The 19,394-nt window shown below is 40.9% G+C and overlaps 1 protein-coding gene across 5 annotated transcripts in view; it reads left to right on the top strand.

Moving 5' to 3' along the window:
* The window catches only part of NR3C2 (nuclear receptor subfamily 3 group C member 2), a 206,784-nt gene that overhangs the window by 172,714 nt on the left and 14,676 nt on the right, over positions 1 to 19,394 (top strand). For all 5 annotated transcript variants that reach the window (XM_071555642.1, XM_071555640.1, XM_071555639.1 and 2 more), the window contains exon 7: positions 16,716 to 16,846. In XM_071555642.1, coding sequence (XP_071411743.1) covers positions 16,716 to 16,846 — 131 coding nt within the window. The remainder of the gene's footprint in view (positions 1 to 16,715; positions 16,847 to 19,394) is intronic.

The raw sequence follows: 19,394 nt of genomic DNA, 5'->3' as shown, positions 1-19,394 counted from the left end.
CTTGACAGTCTTAATTACCCTTCTTTGCAACCATGAAAGAAGCCGAAATGTTTTTCAGTAATGAAACATAACTTCTTTTATGTTGCATTCAGACAAAAAGAAGGATCAGCCATTCCGCCTGAGTATGTGTTTTTCCTTCGTTTTTTAAGTTTGTGTGTGTTTAGTACTTTGTTTTTGATGACTATAATTTAATTTCTGTTCCATTCTCCTGGTGTTTATTACAAGACAGTAAAGTCAAAATCTAAGTGAATACACAGGCAGTCAAATGGGGATCACATCATTTGCTTATTCCAGAAGGCCGAGGTTTTTTTCTAGAAGTAAAAATGAGACATAATCAATAGGATGTGGTTGCTCTTGAAGACAAACGAGCAAGCAAACAAAAAAAAACCACAGGAGAAAAATTAACAAAAAATAACTTACCAGTCAATATCCTGAAGTGTTCTGAAATATTTTTCTTGGAGAAGTTGCTTTGTTGCTGTCCATCTTAATAGTCTGGCTCTGATTTAGGAATTCCTAAATAATTAATGAGTCTGAGATTGGTCCCAAAGCAGCGAGCAATATCAAAGGAGGATTCTTTGGTTTGGTTTGGTTTTAAGAGAGGGAGCTGATGATTCACTGCATGTGGCTGAAAATGTGGTGTCAGCCATTTTCCTTGTTGAAAGTGTCTCCATTATAACTCGGACATTAGAGAATTATCACAGGAAAAAAAAAAGGTATCTGCAGCTAAAGCTAAATAAAAATGTGAACTGTGAAGAATGTAGTTCTCCTGGGGAAATGCAGACTAAAAGTTCAAATACAAAAGCAGCTTTCCTTCATCTGAAGAAAGTCAGGGAGTCAAAATTTATTGGACAGAGAAATCAATCCTGCTTGCAAATAAAAGAGAGTGTGCACTGCCAGCATTTATGGTACTATAGCTAGAAGCAACTTCCTGAAGTTGAGATCAATTGTGAGTTTTTTGCTGCAAGCCTTGAAGGTAGATGCCTGTAGAGTTATATTGAGGTTGAGATTGGGATCTGGTTGGAAAGAGGGAATGCAATATCATCGTGGAGTGCAAAATTAAAACATCCCACACCAGGTATATATGTAAGATAGAGGTCTGATCTTCCACATGTTTAACAATGTACTCATTGCAGAGCCACCACAGGTAGCAGAAGGCAGTTGCTTCTAAATAGCCAAAAAATACATTTCCAGGAGCTGTGAGAAGGGGACTGGGGCTTTTGAAGTAGCTAATCAGGGCAAGAAATTTCCTTGGAGATGTGTTTACTCTGAAATAGTAATGGACACGTTTCTGGAACAGGAGGGATTTTTGTCATTTTGTTCATATTTCATACTTGATGGGAATCACAGCACATATTTGTTCCCAGTTTCTTGTGTCGCCACTCAGGATGGTAATCGAGGCTGCATTTGGGATTCAAGTTTTGGGCTCTCCAGCAAAGGGAAGTTGGGAAACTGCACAGAGCCTGTGGAGATTGGCCAAGGTTGTTGGGAGCTGACTGGGACAGTCAGGGATTTGGGCTCATGAAGCCAGGGGGAGATGTTGCTGGGTGCAGTGGGGATTTAATTGCAGCCTTCAGCTTTGAGGTGAGTTGTTTGTAGAAAAGATGAAATCAGCATCTTCTGGGAAGTGTTCAGTGGAAAAATGACAGTTTGTGATTGCAAGTCTGGGACAACAAACTGCCTCCTGGGCAGCCGGGGAAAGGCATTTCATAAAGAGATGGTGAAATAGCAGAGCAGGTGCCCAGAGACCTCAGAGTTTGTCTTAGAAGATGTCCAGGCCTTCACTGGGCAAAACCAGCTCCAGCTTTGATATTAATCCTGCTGTGAGCAGGAGTTTGGACTTGAAACCTCCAGAGGTCTCTCCAAAGCTATTGTTTAGTGATTCTAGGTTCAAGAGACTCAGTGCTTTTCCCAATTCTGAGGTAAGGTCAGAGATGAACTACTGAAACTGTGCAAGTTGGCCAATACTGCTCAGTGCAGAAAACATTCAGATAAGCACAGAGTGTAATACATATTACTGTTTGTGAAGTGCTTTGAAGCTTTGCTCTGGGATTGCTGAAGGCTGGTTTTACCTTTACTTTATGAGTACCATGAACTTGGAAATGTGGTATGTAGTTCTAAGTACTGGCCTTTGTGTGTGTGCCACATAGTTTATCAGACCTCCCTAAGGTTCTCTTGGTGCAAATTTTTGCATGTTTTGCTGCCCTTAGCATTTTAAGACATGTATTAATTGATGCAAGCTAAAGGGAGATGCTTTAGAGTGACTTTTCCTTCTACTGACTTGAGAGAATTATGCCCCTGTTATCACCTGGCCAAGATTTTCTTGGTATTTCTTCATATTGTGTCTGGATAAGTCATTTGCCATCTCTATGCAAGAAGAAATTAGGAATGTCCGTGGCCAGAGGGTTCAGCATTTTCTTCAATGAACAGTTAAAAAAGAGTGAAAGTAGAGATTGGCATAAGCAGAATTATGTGGCTTTGTTTTACGTTAAATGAATTTTCCGCTTACTCTTAACTACTGAGAATAAAAGGAAGTCGTAATGCTTCTGGAAGGCCATGATATATGATCTTGTTTTCTTTCTTATTCTGAAGGCCTGTAAACAAGGCAAATAACAAATGAGGATCTCTGTTGTTAATAGCCGTTAAATGTAACTTTGATTGTATAAATGCAGTGCAAAATGCCTCCCTGCTAATATGTGGTTTGATTTCCTGTTAGGCTTATGGAAGACTGGAAATATTTGTCTGCCTTCATTTGCTCATGGTACATATCTAATTAAGTGTACTGTTTGTCTTTATGGATCAGGCATATATTCCATTGATTTAATTGGGCATAAGTAAAAGTGCAGGTTTCAAGTGAGGGATAAGAAAATGCCTTCTCAGCCTGTTATAGAAATGCCTAAAAACAGCTTGAAAAGAGGCATAAAATAGACCAGTGTGTTTTATGTTGTGTTTGTGTAAGTTATGGCATGTGCAATTTTTGATCCATTTCTTTTGTAGCATAGTACTTGTAATTAAAACTAATACTCTGTAGGTACAGCTTTGGTTTTAATCCACAGTAAATCTTTAAAAGACTGTCATATACATGACAACGCATAATTCCTATTGCAGGTAAACACTCTTAAGAATGACTGTTGCATATGTAGGAACTCTCAAAAGGTGTTGCAATTATGTTCCTAAGGCTATGCAAACTCAAATCAAGAAGTTGCAAAATCCCAAAATTAAGGTGGTCGCTGAAGTCATAGTTTAAACCCTTTGGGTACATGCACTGAATACTATATCTATAACCAAACCCTTAAGTTATGCTGTCCTGTAATATTTTTCCCATGTGACTCCTTTGATCAGGTTGAATGAAATGTAGGGATGATACAGGATTATGTAGTGAGAAACTGTTGGAGTTTTTCTTCATTTGCTGCCATTGATGAAACCTTACCTTGAATGGATCTAGGGATTTGGGAGAACAGAGCTATATTAATGGGGAAGATTTTCTTAAGACATGGCAAAAGACTGTCCCTAGTTCAAGCCCTAAGTTCTGAAACTTTTCAGATTCTTACTGCAAAAGTAACAGAAATCCTACAGAAAAAAAAGTCAGTTGTTTATTTTAACTCGTGGGAGAGTAAAAAAAAATTCTCTTTAAGATTTAGCCAAAGCTGTTAGCTGAAATTTTCTAATCTAATTCAACCTGAGGCAGACATATGCATGGACAGTTTAAGTCCAGAACATTAAGTGGGTAGAATTACACACAATTGAAAGCAGGAAACTGCCTGATGCTGTTTGGAATGGGTGCAAGAACAAAGCAGGAATGTAGCAAAACAAAATGGTTTGAAACACCACCGTATTTTCAGGGATTCTGGCTGAAACTGTGCAAAATAAACTGTTTACTACAGTTTACAACATAAAACATGATTTTTACGATGTGGTCCCAGAAGGCAGGGAAGATAGTTGCAAATTCCATTGGTCTTTCCCTTACTGGTTGATTTAATCACTAAACGAATAGCTAAGTTTGTGGCTTTTGAAGGTTAAGTCCTCAGTGTTTTTGAAGAGAGGTGGTGTGACAATTTCTGTCTGGAAGAAGTCTGATGAGGCCAGTCTTTCAATAGTAGCAGTTTGTATTTGCAGTACAGAGGTCAGATGCCTGCATTTCAAAGAAGGGCAAGAGATGCTCCTTCTTGCTCACGCTCGTGCATTGCTGTCCCTCCGGCTGGTGGTGGCAACATCCCAGGTATCTGCTTCCACCCATACATTAAGTCAGGGCATTGGCTGGCAGCCTTTCAGAGGCTCGGGAAGAAATAAAAAGCATTTATGAGTGCAGTACTGCCAACAGAAACCCAACAGGAGCCAAGACATGGAATGGCAGGGATCCTTGCTCCAACAACGTGGGAAACCAGTGGGAGCAGTGGGACATGGGCTGCCTTTGGAGCCATGGCTTTTGCTCCCAGCACATCTCCTCCTCCCAGCTGGAAGCCAGGAACAGCATCCCTCATGGCATGCTACACTGCTTATCCATTCCTTCCCCTAAGGAAGAGGAATGGTGGCTTCTTATTTCTCCATTGGGAATAAAACCAGCTGTGAAATTGCTGACATTTTAAACTCAAGCCCTGCTCCTCTTAGGCATGTACTGGTTTCTGCTGGTTTTAAAATCCCAAAGGGACAGCCTGACCCCAGAGTTCCTCCAACAGGTCTTGATTTTCTTTTTGATTTTAAGTTTTACACGGTCTCTTTGTAGGTTTCTGAACCCTTGGGGACTTCTGAAGAGACTCAAGATCCTAAAATCTTTCCCTATTTTTAGCAAATTTACCCAATTTACCTTATTTACCATTCCAGCCCTATCTAGCTGTACAACAGCAATGATGTGGGATACTGACAGAGTTCAGGAATGTTGAGACTCTTTAGTACACTTAAAGTACAGCATCAATATTTCAACAGTATTTTGCAAATGCACTGAATGACTAATGTGCTGTGTGTTTTCTTGCTCCTTTGATTTTTCTTGATTTGTCATCTGCAGCATAAAAAAATAAATCATAGGTGCATTAAGTGTACAGGTTCTGAATTTCCTGGCCATTGTACTTTATTCTGTCATTGTTCTTTTTACCCTAGTCAAGGACTTGAGGGTTTGCCTGATAAAAACAGCAGTAGGCATTTCATAAGGTAACCAAAGGTATTGAACATGAAAAACTGAGTCTGAAAAGTGGGGCCAGTTTTCACAAGTGTTGGGATCAGTGGTGTCTTTTTTCCATCTCTGAAATTATTGTGTTACATCATATGCAGCTCAGTCCTTCCAGTGAAAAGGTTTCGGTAGAGGCTGCAGTTTATTGGATATTATGTACAAAACATTAAGGGCAGGGTATACCCATTGACATATTGGTGGGTGTTTTTGACTGATAAAGAACATGAGGCTTCAGGCCATAGATTTTGAATGCAGAAGTGGCTGTCCTTTCATTATTGCCATATCAGGCAATTGTGACACTGTTGGACACTTTTATAGACTGTAGTGCAGCGTGGATGGATTTTTCATTATGAAATTCAATCACTGACTCCATATTTTTTTAAATAATGGATACTATGTACGTAGTGTAGTTTAACAAACTAAGTTTACTACAAATTAGTATAAATACATCTTTTAAAGTGTAAGATTTTAACTTCTAGTAAAATCAAAATGTGGTATTTGAAGCATCTCGCATGCTATACTTTTGATAATTGTCCCAGGTGTGAAGTTTTAAAATTTAAAATGAGATAGAGATTGACATTAGCCATAGAGGAAAAGTAGAGCATACATTTTTCAATTGAGCAAAGTTGATATAGAACAAATGAGGTAGAGAGAGGCGGGGAAAACAGCTTCAGTACATGGGAGTTTCTGTGAAGTTTCTGTGCTGGTGTTGTCGTGGGATGTGGATGGGCAGAGGGTTTTGTAAACTTGAGGAAAGTCATAAAATTAAAGTGAGAATTAAGATGTAGCTCAGCTGAATAACTTAGATTTTATTTAAAAATCTACATTTAATAATTATGTATATTTTATTAATAAATAAAATGTTTCTTGTCTTTTCCTGACATTTCTAATATCCTCTCATAACATGCTTGTGGATGCTGGGACCTTTAGGATTTGGTGTTGCATTAAGCAGTGCAAGGATGCAGCAGCCTCTCTGTGCCCTTTCAGTGCTGAAGCCTGTAAGTCTTCCTGGTATTCTGATTTCTATGGTAACAGCAGGAAGATAAATGTAATAAAATAAGCTGAATATTTGAGAACAGCATTTTTTTTAACCTTATGTACCTCGAGGGTTGGGCATTAAGTAACTTGTTTTATTGTTTAAATGATTACTTTGTTGCTTTTATGTTCAGCAGGAGGGTGGCTGTTAACCCTTTTGGCTTCTTTTGCAGTCTGTTAATCCTGTAGTTTCTAAATTGAGGTACATTTTTGCAATCTCTTTCATCTGGCAGTCTCCAAATCCCTCATTTTTAATTAGTATTACCACAAAGATTATTGATGGGAGTTGTCAATGTTTGATCTTTGCTAATAAATTGTGTGTATGATCTCCAATCTTGTTAAAAGGTCATCAAGAACTCTTTGATGATCCTGCCTGTGTGATTTTTGCTGGCATACATGATTTTGATGGGGGGTACTGCATTCATACAAACTGTCAGTGCAGTGAGAACTGAATACTTTATCATTAAATTTTTTATATACATTGTTACTATTATTGACTTTCTCATAAAGAGCAGCTCAGTTCCCATCCAGATAAGTACATGAAAGGATTTTGTTACATACCCATCCCACAACAGTGCAGACACAGAAGGAAATTTTGAAAAACTGCTGTCATACCTGTACATAATAGATGTAATATGCTTCAACTAGATTTTCCAAGTCTTTATTTTGCTTTTTCTTTGTAAGGAGGTCATTGGTTGGGCAAAGCAATAGATTTGGTTTCTTTGTATATATTTCTAAAGACTCTGCCTTTTAATGCCTCTATCTCTAAACATTTCTTAAATTTCCTAGAGTGTTTTGGTTCAAACTGTGAAACTGTAAAGGAAAACAGGAGATAAAGTATTCATAAGGAGATCTGTAGGAATGTGGAAACTGCTGGAAGAAAGGTCCATCTAGCACAGTTCCTCTTCCTTTAAACTGCCCAGTTGCAAAGAAGGCTTAAGATCAGGACAAGGGTAAAATGATACTTTTTCATTTGCCTGTTCCAGCAGTCAGTGATTTAGGTACTTCCTGAATGTGAGAGTGCATTTGGACAGTTGTACTTAATAACCTTTCTGTCTCTCTTCTTTGAACTTGCCTAATACCTTTTTGAATGCATCTGTAATCTTGACATCTAAAATGTTCTGTGGCAGTCCCTTCTGCAATTTAATTATGCATATTTGGTTGTTGGAGGTGTTTCTAAAGCAGCTGGCTGATAATTTCATGGAGTGCCGCTTCATTCCTGTGTTTGCAGTAATAGTGCATATAATCCTTTTCATCGCTTAGATCTCAGTAGAGTCCTGTTGTTTCTTCTGTGAGCTGAAGAATCAAGTAGTCAGTTTAATCCCCCCCTTGTATATCAGTTGCTTGTTATCCCTGGCCATCCTCAGCTCCTCCCTCCATGCTTTTGCTGGCCCATTGTATTAATTTTGGGAGGAGACCAGGCTAACATGCTGAATTCTGAGTGCAGTGAATATAGTAGCAGAATTAGAAATTCTATCTTGCTCTTGATTCTTCTCTCACATCTTTGCTTTTTTTGATGAACACTGAGCAAGCATTCCCAAAAGGCAGAAGCCCCAAAAAACTGTCCTAGGTTGCACCTAGCTCTCTCTATTGTGTGATATTTGTTAATCCTGTTGTTTTGTATGTATGATGGGAGATATTATACTGTCTGCATTGTCCACTTGGTGATTTTCACCTTCCATTTTGTCAGCCAGCCACACAGGCTTTCAGGATTTTTCAGCAGTCTTTCACAGGCAGCTCTCAATTTCATCGTCTGGACTCCTCAGTGAGCCCTGTCTCTTCCATAGATCTGATTTTTTTTCTTTTTTTTTCTTTTTTTGGATGATGCATGAGCACAGCTCTCAGCCCAGGCCCCTGTGTGGAGCTCTGTGAGGCTTCCCTGGTAAAACCTCCATTACTTGTGAGAGATGTCCATTTGTTACTACCCCCGATCTCCTATTTTTAACTGCTAATAATCTATGAAGAGACCTCCTCCTTATCCCTAAGCTCTCTTTAAGAGCTTTCAGGAGATCTTTTTAATAGCTTTAAAATCCAACCTTGCCATGATTGCATCCCCACATACCTCTTGATGCAAAGCAGTGTGCAGGTCCTAGACCAGTAATTACCCACGTTGGCACACTGACAGATGGTATTAGAGCCCATACCCAAGATGCATGCCCCAGTTTCCTTTGTGTGGAAACCAGGGCAGAGGAGGAGGAGAGGGTTGGTGTTTGCTTAGGTCTCACCCCATATGGCTGTGGGATGCAGCTAGACCTGGCATGTGCAAAGCATTTCCATCGTACAGACATTGCCTGTATCCACCAGGACATCCTTGTGCTATCGTTAGAGTGCTCTTACAGATTTGTGAGACATGACCTCTCTCTCTGCCAAAGTTGTGCTGACTTTCTTCCCTTACAGCATATTTATTTATCTATTTCATGCTCCTCTTTCAATCATTTTGCTAGATATAGAAATGAGGCTTACTAGCCTCTGGTCTCTTGAGTGCTCCCTTCCCACTCTCAGACCCATTTTAAGAAATCAGTCACGTTTGTCGCCATCCACGACTTTTATAAGGGCAATTTAAGCAATAAGCTGCACAGCACGGTTAGTAGTTCAGCAATTCCATATTTAAGTTGCTTTACAGTACATGGATGGATGCCATCTGGTCTTGGTGATTTATTACTATTCATTTTACTATATTTTTTTTCTTTCTAAACCCTCTTCTACTCTCACTTTAATATGAAACTAGTTCTCACACTTGCTTACTGAAGAGGCTCTGATACAGAGCCTTCCTGGACTCCTCTACAGAAAGCAGTGATGCAAAGATTTTAAACTTTTCTGATTTTTCTCAAACTTTTTCATCTTGGTCAGCAGTTGGACCAGTGTATGTTTTGGTAGGTTTGCAGCTTGTGATGCATTCAAAAGGATTTGACTGTTAATTTTTATGACTTTAGCATGAAGACTTGCCCAATGATTTTACATTTAACATGGCATAATTATGCTCTCTCAGTATTGTCTCAGCATGATTTTGGGACATCCACAAGCCTTTTGGGAGGTGTTTTTTTCACTTCTCTTGAGGCCCTTGGCCAGGAGGGTTAGGATAGGGGTTTGTTCTTTGCAAGTGTCTGTCTGAACATGGTGCTGCTTTAATCTTTCTGCACATCAATGAGCTGTTTGCTGGCATCTCCAAATGCCTTTCAAATGCTTTCTTTTCTACTTCCCCTGTAGAGTTAAATATGATTAAAAGATAAATTAGGAAGTTGTTTTTCTAAATTGGTATGAGAGGAAGACATGCCTCAGTTGACTTCCTGAAAATGCCAGGCTTTGTGGGACAGCTTGAGCAAAGTCTTGATTTTTGAGGCATTGTTGGCCTAAGAGGAGAATTGTCTCTTCATATGCAATATAGCAGTAATTTTGTTGATGAACCACTGCAAGTGACAAAAAACCCTGGCAGAATGGATGTATAAAACAATTCCTAATAGGCACCTCTTCTGGCTGTCAGTACCTTTCTCTGATGAACTTCAAAACAGAGTATTTATTGTCGTGTGTACAGTATCATCACTTATTATTGCATGTGGTATTGAAAAAGCATTTTGGTAAAGGCATAATTGTGTATTTTCTAATTTAAACTGTGGTTTGTCTCTTTTGAAATGCAAATGCAAACCAAAAGAGAGTATTTGGTATCAGCATTCTGCTAACTGCATAATTAACTGTTAATACCAGCTGATACTTGGTGGGTTTTTTTGCTATTGATGTGCTTAGGAATTCAGGGTTACATAACTTGGTGATTATTAAGTTGGATTTTAGCACAAGTTCTCTGTTAGTGGTTGCGAGCTGAAACTCTCCTTTGGCAATCATTATCCACGGGCTGTTGCCAATTCCTTTGTTGATAGGCACATAACAGGAAGAAATTTGGCTGAAACTTTTAAGGCAGCTCTAAATTTCTTAGTACCTGTTATATTGCATGGTATTCTTTTCAATCACCATGAGGATTTTCTGGGGAAAAAGCTAATTTTCAGACTTGACTTCTGTAAGTTCAGTTTAAAATTGCCAAGTTGAGTTTAAAAATTGTCAATTGCTTGGGTGGCTAAAGCCCACAAAGTACCAGCTAATATCTGCAGATCTGTTGTAATGTGAAATGATCTTCCCTATCTGATTATCACTCTTCAGCATTGGTGGTCCTCAGCCCAGTCCATGTTTTGTCCTGGGTTTCGCAGGTTATTCTGCCAAGGTCCTATCTGTGGTGCCAGTGCTCCAGGTACACACCTCTGAGTCTGCAGCATCCCTGTCATCTGGGGAGAAGCCTGTGGGGTTGAATGGTTTACTTTGGTAGTGGTGGGTTTACATGTTCTCATGGCAGGGTTGGTTGCATGCAAGGGATCATTACTGAAGTGTTTGTCTTAGATCAGGCAGGCGGGGGCTGTGGAGTCACCTGGCTGAGATCCACCATGGCTTGCGTGGGCAGCAGGGTGGTCATCTGAGGATATCACCATCTTGTTACTTCTAGGTTAACACTGTCCTGGATAAACCACCTAATTCACAACCTATGTTGGTCCATGGCAGTTTAAACAACTGCAGGGTAATAGTTGAATTCTGTCCTTTACTGCTTAGGAAGAACAGCTCATCCTTATCAGGAGGAAGAGAGGTTGCTGGTGATGCCAAATATGGGATATTTATTTCTAATGGCTTACTGACTAGTAATGGGGGAAATGGGCATGACCCTAATTTCTCTCCAGCAGAAACTGGTGACAAAACTGCCCTGAATTTCAACAGGAGTGCCCACATTTCCCATTACTGCAAGGTAACAAGTATTTTTGCCTTCATGAAAGGAACTGACTCTAAAGCTTTCCTTTAAAAGTTGAAGGCAATGTGTTGAAGGGAGTATGTTTTGTCTCTTTCTGCTGTAGCTTGCAGAGTAAGCAGAGATTAGAAAGTGCTGAATAAGACATAAGTACTGAATGAAAAGTCATAATTGAATTTTGCCTGAATTCTGCATGTATTTTGGCTTGGATTTTGATCAGTGCAATAACTTAATGATGCTGCTCCAGTACTGCTGACTTTGGTTGAGTTCACAGTGACTTCAAGATAACAAACAGGTGTCTGGGTCCAGTCCACTGAGCAGAGTAATGAGCAGTGTTTCCCAGTGCTGCTACACACACAGCAGAGCAGGGATTGCCCCTTTGCACAGAAGAATGGGTTCAGTTTTATTCTAGGTATTGTTGGTTGCCACTGTTGGAGCTGTTGAAGTAGAATACTCCCTCAAGAAACAGTAAATTGTTGTGACAATAATGTGTTTATTTTTTTCTTTCCCCAAGAACTTCAAAACTTTTTCCAGTCAAGGAAGCCCTCCCAAGGCAGGTAAGATAATTCAGGCCAAGGGCTTTTCTGATTAGGTGTTTTGAGCAGCTGAATAAGGGAGGATGTGATCCCATGTCCCTGCTATTTTTCCCTCTTTATCCACAGCATCTCTGCCTTGCCCTCAAGGTGTCTGGTGATGTTTTGCTTCTCTCTCTGCCAAGTTCAAACTTACTTTTTCTGGCATGGGGGAAAGCATAACGTGTTTTCTGAGGCTTCCAAACAAGTTTTGACCTTCAGGCCTTTGGCAGGTTTTGTTGTTGGGTTGCATTTGTTTGATTGGTTATTTGTTTTGGTTTTGTTACAGTATAATATGCTTTATAAATTTCCCTGAAATAATTAAAATGATGGGCAACCTTCACATGGATACAGGTTTTAGTCTAGCGAACAAAAGGCTCTTGGTTGTAAAATTGATTCTTACAGTGGTAAAAAATGTAAAATCGGGAAACACAAAACATATCTTTGACATCAGAATTTTGGTACAAATATTGCTCAGTCTTCTCCTAAGTTTTTTCTGAGCTGCAAAGGCCAAGGGATTGTCAGCTGCATGTTTGCTTCTCTGAGGTTCTGTGAAAGGGGTGCCTTGGCCCATTTTTTTCTTGGGATTATCAGCAAGCCACTTAAGTCCTGATGAAACTCCAACACACCCACCACAGCTTTCCCTTTCTTCATTTCCCTGTCTAATTTAGGAAGATGCCTTGTGCTGCAGCTTTGAATAGCATCCATGAGAAAGTAAATAAAACGTGGTATCATATTTAGTTTGGGGCTGAGTTTCGCCTGTCAGTGAATATTTCTTGATACGTGGGTTCCTCTTTTTCGGTTACGGTCAGTGGAGTTGCAGTTTCCATCCTCAGCAAAGAGATTTACGATACTAGACATTGTGATGACTTCATCAATGATAAATTACTTAGTCATAACAAGTTGTTTCTGTTCAGTGTGCCCATAGTTTCACAGTTTCTGATATGGCTGTTTGGTTTCTTTGGCGGTCACATAAGGATATTAGTGAGCTAAATGACTCTGATATTCAGGATGCCTTGTCTTAAATAGTCCTCAAAGCTTCCTTTTTCTCACGGTGTGACTGCCCAAATCCTACATACCTGTTGTAGTTGAGTGGCTCCTGCCTTGGTGATGTGAGTCATCAGTTCCATTCCAGCCAGGTGTTCAAACCATTTGTCTCATCATTTGCCCTAGAGTAAAAGGATGGCTACTTCCACAGAGCAGGGGAACAGGAGGAGCTGGGTTGGTTTCCCACCTTTTCGTCCATGCATTCAGCTCTCTGTGGTTACATCTTGAGAATGAAACAGGCTGAGGCATTGGGCTGGTACCTCAGAGCTGGTCTCTGTGCAGCCTGCTCATGAAAGGAAGATTGGAGATTTGAAGTCAATGTTGGAAACAAGAGGGATAGAGATGAGTGGAAACAGAGATCACATGGGGTGAGGGCGAGATCCCAGGTTAAGTGTAGAGAAAGAAGAAACCACAGAGATTACCAGGATGTCTCTCAACTAGGAACATGTCTGGTGCAGTTCATGGAGAGAACCCAATGGCAGGAACAAAACCTCACTTCCCACCGAGGTGGTGGAGGTGCCTTGGAGGGCCTTGCCAGCAGAGGTGCCCACCTTGTCTCCTCCTGAGGAGGAAGCAGCAGCAGTTCAGCTCCAGTGGGGATGTGATAAGCAAATCACAGTTTGTTAACAGGAGGTTAACAGGAGGTTCCCATGGCCAGAGGCTGTGCGGGAGCAGATGGGAGTTGGGCAGAACAATGACTGGGGGGATTGGGCTGCTCTGCCCGTCCACAGGGCTATGGGAAAGGTCAGACAGAATGTGAGTCGAGCGTTAAATTAAGCCTGTAAGGAGACACTGAAGGAACTTAAAATGGATTAACTTAAGGTGTAAAGTTTAGAGCATATTATTATGAAGGAGGATTAAGCTAAACTGAGCTAATGACACCACTTTTGAATGCATATCCACATAGCGGATTTAGAGCTTTGGTTCCACGCCTTTTATTACTTAAATGTACTTACCTTCTTAAATGTCCCCATAAAGATACATGCCCTTATATTCCAGATCTTCATATTCTCCATCTTCCATGTTCAGAAGTTTAGGTGTTGTGTCAGAGATAGGACTAGGTTTACTTTGTGGAGTTTTTTTCTGTTTAAAAAAAGGGTAGGGGAGAAAGCAACATAGAAGATTGTTTTAATTTTTCCATGTGATGGTAATGGCATTTGTTATGACTTCATGATATTTATTCTTAGATGATGCATTTGGAAAGGAAGATAAAACTATTCATTTTATGTTGACTGGCCTTAATTTCTCTGTGCCGCTTCTCTTTTAACATATTTCTGTTGCTTTATTTTTGTTGTTACTCTCATGATATTGGGATATCTGTTATGTCAGCATCTGAGTTTTTCAAAAGCTTTGTACCCCTCTTATTTTTCACAGTGTGGGTTAAAAATCAAGTGCAAAGTTGAGTGCTGTGAACTTCCACAAAATGCTTATCTTGCATTAAACAGAGTCATGAATTAACTAACATAATTTGTAGTTAGTAATAATTTGTAAATAAGTAATAAATCAACTGAATTGATTTTTTTCAGGAGGGAAACTGATTTGAAATTACAAGTTTGCTGTCCATTAAACTAACCACAAAGTAATTCACTCCGTGTGCAATTTTATCTCACTACAAACAATGCCATCAGGTTTTCCGTGAGAGTAAGTGAGAGATCAATATTTGTAAGTAGACAAAAGAGTAAATATTTAAAAGACAGATAAATAACTAGCAAAAAAAAAAAGCCCTATAAAGGTTTTGAGCCAGAGTACTTTTAAGTTAGCTCTCACACAGTCTTTAGCCACACTGTTTAGTGAAAGCATGAGAATCCTGAGATAAAATATTAAAATGTTTCCTTTTATTTGCTGTGTAGCTTGTGGTATCTGATGAAAAATCTGGTGCTTCTTGTCAGTGTGGAGGTCAAACCCAGACAGGGAAGGTGGCAGCAGCTTTATTTTCTGAGGCTGGATTAACTAACCTTGGTGTCCTGCAAGAGTAAAGATGGATGTAATGGGCTGTTCTTATTTTGAATCCTACTGTCTTTGGCAGTCTGAGATATACCTTAAAATGTATTTTTTAAAATATGCACATCCCTTTTTAAATCATTGCCTTTCACCTTCAGTATGTGTTCCTCTGAGCCTCCTGGGAGTGGTCAGTTAGAAGCCACTGTTACTTGTGTCCTAGACCTGAGTTTAGTAATTCTGGGAAGAGGGAGCGGGAGCAGCAGGAAGGAGATCATTCTCTCTGGGGTCTTCTGGGACGCTTTTTCCCAGCTGTTTCTGGGTCAGCTCAGAGGTGCCTGCAGCTGTTTGGTCTCTGGGCAGTAATAACAACCTGTCAGGCAGGAGGACCTGGGGTTGATTTTGGGGGATGTCCCCCAAGGGGGGGTAGGCTGCATCATGCAGTGGCGAAAGGAGAAGGAGCCCCCATCCCTGGCTCACTTAATCCTCCATCCTAAGGGCACATCCAGGCATCAGGAGAGCTCCAGGTGATGCTGTGCTAGATGGTGCCACCAACCTCTGGCAGACCTGAGGCTGGAGCAGGACCTTGGGCACAGCAGCTTCAGAAATGCCTGTTTTCTGTGTATCTGTTTCTTTTAGTTCTGCAAATCCTTTTCTGTTCCTTCCAATGTCAGTTACTATGGTCACTTCGTGTGTGTTTATAGTACATGACAGGCACTGGGCGTGTGCAAGTGATGTCTGTGAGTCCTCTGCAGCACTCTGGGCTTGTGTGCATCCAGCCTCTCAAAGAGAGCCACAAGTGGCATTTCAGTCAGCATCCTGAGCATTCAAAGACTATTTTCTATTCATTTTCTTCCATGTAGTCCATGATACATAATAAAAACAAGTACATATGGCATTACAGCTGCTATTAAATTAAATTAAATTAAATGTTAAAAAGCTGGAAGTCCTTAATCTCAAGAAGGGGGTGGAGCAGGGGAAAAGAGCAGAACCCATATAACAATGGCGACTCCACTTTATTAGTATTAAGGAGGAAAATAAAATCTGCTCTGGCAGTAGTGAAATAAAACACCAGGAAGATTATGTCAGTCTTTGTTTGCACACAGTATGATTCTTCCCTTTCACCAGCCAATTTGTATATTTGAAAAGGCAGTTGCTTGGTTAAAATAATGAGCTGAACTTCATCCAGTTCCATCCAATTCCCCAATTATATGAAAAAAAAGTTAGAAGAAATATAGACAAATGGTTTTGAGCAATTAAAAAAATGTAGTGGTCACTGAACAATTATAGCACCTTGTCTAAATGCCCAGATAGATAGATAGGTATCTCAGTTCCAGCAGAAACAGACAATGCTTGGTGACTGTTTGCTGTGGCTGCTGGTGGTGTGGGATGGCAGCTTTAGAAGTTTAAAAATTCAATTCTGCCTGAAACCTGGGCAGGATAGATTAGCCTCTTCCCAGAGAAGATAGATAAGGTCTGAAGCTAAATTTCTGGAAGTATATTTAAAGGAAAAAAAATTGCTGGATACAAGTCATGTATCCTAATGAGTTCCTTGCCTTATATATTCCTTTATTCCAAATTATTTTAGATTATTATTTTTGGAAAAAACACACATGATTTTTGAATATTTCAGTTTGTCTAGTTTGAACAAGAGATGTCAACTGATGGGAGAGTGTATCATTTAGAACATGTATGCAGTGGGTGTAGGTTCCTCTGTTGCACCACTTCTGACCTCTTCAGCAGGCATATTTCCATAAGCCAGGGCAGAGCTGAACAAACACTGACAATTCAAATACATTGAAAACATTGTTGCCAGTTCATTAACACCATCAGTGTATAAAACTCAAATTACATTTGTCGCTGTACCTTTTAGGGGGTGGCTGTTAATGTTGCCTGTGATCTGCTGGGTAGCAAAGTGAACTCCTACCCTACATTGCAGGTGGTGCAGTAGCAAAGTGATGCCCAGGTCTCCCGGAGTTCACAGGCAGTGGGGGCATGGGGACCAGGCAGGGCTCCAGCTCCGACTCTGTATTCCCCAGCTCCTTTATGGTGTGTCTCTGTGACCCCTGTGTGATCAGCACTTGGTTTATAGGTCACACCTTGCTTTCCTCCTGAGAAGGCTCTCCCAGACCTTGTTCTCTCCCATGCTTAACCTCTGGACTTTGTTTCTCTCTCTCTGCAGGGAACGGATGCGCCAGTCTGCGATGTTTGAACTGTGCCAGGGGATGCACCAGATCAGTCTGCAGTTTGTCCGCTTGCAGCTTAGCTTTGAGGAGTACACTATAATGAAAGTTTTGCTGCTGTTAAGCACAGGTAAGTTGGATTCATGGTTACATGGGAATACTGGAAAATATTCCAGTTCACAGAGGGATGCAGTGATTTTTAACTGATGTGACAAAAGAGCCAAAGTGTTTCCAGCTGTGCTGCAGGAATAAGCCTGGTTTCGTGTCTTGTGGTTTATCTGCAGTTAGCACAGGAAGTGTCTTTGCAATGTGAACATGGCACGTGCTTTGGAGGGACAGGAGTGGCCAGGCACGGGACTTTGGCCTGCTGCTCCCTAGGGGAACCATGTGACTAGACCAGACATGCAAATAAAGTGCTACAGCTGTGGGGATTGAGGGAAAATCCCTGCTCAACATTCAAAGCCACCAGAGTTTGGCTGACTTAACATCACCTTCAAGATCAAAATATGTACATTGTCTGTATTGCAGAGCAGGTGATTTTGTAATGCCAAATGATTTGAGAATGGGAAGCTCTTTTAAAGGCTTCTGAAAGTTTCATAAATGACAGTGCCTACTTTATTTTTCTCTTGAGCATTCTGCTTTAAGACACAAAATTACATCTTGTTGTTTGTTACAGCACTCTGTAGTAATTAGCGGGCCTCTTGATCTTATCTTACTGAAAATATTGAAAAACTCCTGTCCCAGTACAATTGTAGAAATACACAGGCAGTTTGTACATTACTTTTTCATCAGTCTGGATGAAAAAGCCACTTACTGGTAAAAACAACTCTTTTCTGTAGAACCATACTTCTTTTTGTGGGACCCACTTGCTCACACATGATGAATTAACACATCAGTTTGATGGCAGGTGTTCGGGATGTCACTTCGGTGAACACACCAGGGAGGAATTCCCCCAGTGGCAGGACATTGGATGTAGGGGCATTGCACAGGGAGAGGAGGAGTGGGAGATCAAAGGGGCCTCTGCCCTTATTCTGGCCTTCACTCCCAAGCTGTCAGCAGCAGGATGCCAGAGCTGCCAGGGCTCATGTTGCACAGAGCATCTCCTTTTGGGGAGAGTGGAACCCTTTGAAATCCCATTGCCTTCTCCCATCATCCCATCTTCTGCTGAAGATGAGAGAAGCAAATGGCAAGCCTTAGGTGTGAGCTGTGCAGCTCTGCACAGTGCTCATCACTGGAACATCTGCAGGTCAGAGCAAACTGACGATGCAGCAGCAGCACCCGGGAGCCTCCTGAGTCCCCATCCATGGCATGGGCATGTTGGCTGCAGGAACAGGTGCCTGTGAAGGCATTTGCAGCATCCAGCAAAGCTGAGTGGCCACCCCTTCAGATGAGGTGCTGAGATCAGCACGTTCTGCCTGTACCTTTTGGCTGGTAGCTCTTTGAAGGAGATTGTGAAGCTGCAGCTTCTTATCCAGGCTGGTGGGGAGGGGATTGCATCCACTAACAGAAACCTCCTGGGTCTGTAATTTTTTTTGGGCTCAGCTGTCTGCCTCCCTCCTCTTGACTGAAGCTGTTCTGCCAGAGAGATGCCGCTGGCTGGGGGAGCACTTTGTGTCATGGGCCACAGAATCTGACCCCCAGGTCCTGCTCCACCAACGGGTGGAAATGGGAACAGTGGGGAGTTGACACACTCCAGGGTTGCCCTGAAGGGTAAATGGGGTTTTTTGAAGGTTATCCCTCAGGGTCTTTCCAGAAGCAACTAGCAGTGCTTATATAACGTGGATGTGTTCAGGGGAGGTTGGCTCCCAAAATATTCTTGAGAGAGGGTCTGGATTGGAGATCTGTCTCTGCAACTTTTTAATCAACCCTAAAGGAGGAGAATCTTTAGAAAAAGAACCTGAAGGCATTCTAAAAACGTAGCAAAGTGTCTTTAAGCTAGGTATTTATTATTCTGCCCTCTTGGGAGTATAAACTAATGAGTTATTGCAAGAATCTGTTATGTGAGATCAGCCTGGCCAATTAACACCAGTGAGCTGGGTCCCTTTGAAACACACATCATGGTCACTAGAAAACCTGCTAAAAATAGTTTGTTGTGGGAGAATCAAGATATTTACATTAGAGAGACAGAGAAGAGAGTGAAGTGGAAATGAAGACACTGACAAAACCCAGAAAGTGTCATGTGAAGGGCAGCAAACCTGTTTTTGAATGATTGCACCTTTGTGCAATCTCATGACAGAAAACACCAGGTTTGTTTTCATTTAATTTTTTTTATTGAATCATGTGATGAGCAGAGTACAAGTTATTCTGAAACTTTCATGATGACCACATCAAGGAAGTTTCACTCCATTTACATGTGGAAGAAACCACACATTACAACTCAATTGTTTTCTTGCTTTCCACAGACCATAGATTTTGGGAGCTTGCCAACAGCATTGCTGTATTTGATAAGTAAAATCAGAAACACTGGGCAAACCTCCAGAATTTCATGTTTTGCTTGAGTTCTCTTTATTTGTGGTCTGTCTTTCTTTCCTAATAATCTGGCTGGGGTGATGGTATAATAATTTTCAGACAGAACAGTAAAACACATAGTAGTAGACAGAGTGGTTCTAGCAGTCTTTAAGCAGCAGTAGGAACACAGGCAGTAAATATTAAAGGAACTGTAAAGCCTGTGTGTTTTG

Source organism: Pithys albifrons, chromosome 5, assembly GCF_047495875.1.
Source record: "Pithys albifrons albifrons isolate INPA30051 chromosome 5, PitAlb_v1, whole genome shotgun sequence".
Classification (NCBI taxonomy): domain Eukaryota; kingdom Metazoa; phylum Chordata; class Aves; order Passeriformes; family Thamnophilidae; genus Pithys; species Pithys albifrons.
Note: the sequence above shows the minus strand (reverse complement) of the source record. Positions and strands in the feature narration are given on the sequence as shown.